This window comes from Colobus angolensis, unplaced genomic scaffold, assembly GCF_000951035.1.
Source record: "Colobus angolensis palliatus isolate OR3802 unplaced genomic scaffold, Cang.pa_1.0 Scaffold16, whole genome shotgun sequence".
Taxonomy (NCBI): domain Eukaryota; kingdom Metazoa; phylum Chordata; class Mammalia; order Primates; family Cercopithecidae; genus Colobus; species Colobus angolensis.
Genome location: NW_012114710.1, coordinates 807971 through 809889, shown reverse-complemented (window position 1 = coordinate 809889; position 1919 = coordinate 807971). Strand labels below are relative to the sequence as shown.

At 39.9% G+C, this 1919-nt stretch overlaps 1 protein-coding gene across 2 annotated transcripts in view; it reads right to left on the bottom strand.

Annotated features, from left to right (window-relative positions):
• Positions 1–266: 266 nt before the first annotated feature.
• Positions 267–1919, bottom strand: part of MTERF3 (mitochondrial transcription termination factor 3) — a 23128-nt gene continuing 21475 nt past the window's right edge. The window contains exons 8-9 of one of the 2 annotated variants that reach the window (XM_011937001.1): positions 642–703; positions 270–534 (exon numbers count right to left, since the gene is read on the bottom strand). In XM_011937001.1, coding sequence (XP_011792391.1) covers positions 677–703 — 27 coding nt within the window. In that variant the 3' untranslated portion in view covers positions 270–534; positions 642–676. Of the gene's footprint in view, positions 535–641; positions 704–1919 lie in introns of both variants that reach the window. The other variant, XM_011937000.1, reaches the window with a different exon arrangement.

Genomic DNA, 1919 nt, shown 5'->3' with positions numbered 1-1919 from the left:
TTTGTATTTTTTTAGTAGAGACGGGGTTTCACTGTGTTCGCCAGGATGGTCTCGATCTCCTGACCTTGTGATCCGCCTGCCTCGGCCTCCCAAAGTGCTAGGATTACAGGCGTGAGCCACCGCGCCCGGCCGTTACTTGCCGTATTTTCTAAGAAGGAAAAGGTAAACAAGAATTAAGTCACTAGGAACTTGATGAAAAATCTACCACAGTATGTGTACCCAAATTTACAGTATCAAATAGTTTCCAATATCAGTTGAGACCCGAGGCATTTAAAAATATATTCATTTATTCATATATATATTCACTTTACAATATTGCATTTTAACATACATAAAAACCTAAAGCGTTTTTAAGAATTTATCAAAGTCTTGTACTGATGCTTTGGCAATCTCTTCACAAAATATTTCATCAGGAATAGATACGAGTTTGTCCAAAGAGATATAGTTAGGTTTTGCTGGATCATACTGTGCTCTTCCTAAATAGGTAAGAAACAAGTGTCTTTCTTTGATTTTAAACAGCCTTGTATTAAATACCTAGAAAAGAAAAAAAGTTTTTAAAAAACATTGCACATTGGAGGATGAAATATTAAAAAGTTTACTTGGCAAAAATTTTAATAGGTTAACCAATACAAAGTACTGACCATGTGTTCAGTAAGTAGGATAAATGCCAGAGGATTTAAATCCTATATTTTCTGTTAAAAAACTAGAAAAAGGGATTCAAAATCAACATACAAAACAGTAATAAAATAATTAAGGGCTATAATGTGGGCAAAGAAGATTGAGTACTCCAGAGACAGAGGAGAATGTGTTAAAAAAGCAAATCTTCAGCCGGGCACGGTGGCTCACGCCTGTAGTCCTAGCACTTTGGGAGGCTGAGGCAGGCAGATCATCTGAGGTCAGGAGTTCAAGATAAGCCTGGCCAACATGGCAAAACCCTATCTCTACTAAAAATACGAAAATTAGCTGGGCGTGGTAGCACATGCCTATAATCCCAGCTACTCGGGAGGTTGAGGCAGGAGAATTAGTTGAACCCAGGAGACAGAGGTTGCAGTGAGCCGAGATCCTGCCACCGCACTCCAGCCTGGGCAACAGAGTAAGACTCCGTCTCAAAAAAAAAAAAAAAAAAAAACGGCAAATCCTCAAGCCTCACCCCAAAACTACTTAATCAGCAACTCTGAGAGCAGGACCCAGAAATCTGTCTTAACAAGCCCTCTAGATGATTCTGATATCTACCAAGTTTGAGAACCAATGTTAGAGATCAAGATGTTATTGTAAAAAAAATTATAAGATTTCATAATCTGTAACACGTCTCTCTTTTTTTAAATTCCCACACCTCCCCTTAACTAGAATCAAAATGAAATGAATCTGACCTCTGGGAGAGCAACTGGGAAAGTATGTCTTACTTGCCTCAAACTAAAACTCCTAAAAACTAGAGTGAGCAGCAGCAACTTTAGAAAGGAGTCAGAAGCAGGGAAGGCTCTACAGCCCACTGCAGAAAGGAGAGAAATGGGAGATCTGGCCAGACTTGAGCTACAGCCCTGAAGCCTGAGAGATCTGTGAGGCCCCCTAGCGAGGCTCAGAGGAAGCCCTTTCAATATTATGCCTGCCTCAAGCTCTCCTCTTGGCTGTTACAGACACAATGTGAACACAGGACATGATACACAACCCCTAGGCCTCTTTCCTTACATTCAAGTGAAAAAGGTAGCAGATCAGTTGGAAAGGACACTATGAAAAGCAATTGTTGAAAACCAAAGTACTGTGAGAAGAGTGACTAAAAAAAGTACAGGGTGCTACCTCAACATGGGATTGGCTTGCTTTTGGAACAGAACATCTCCCTTTTCAGTCTCTGCTATTCTGCCCTTGTTCTGATAATTAAATTCCCATGATCACAATATTATGGATAATGAAGATGTAAGAAG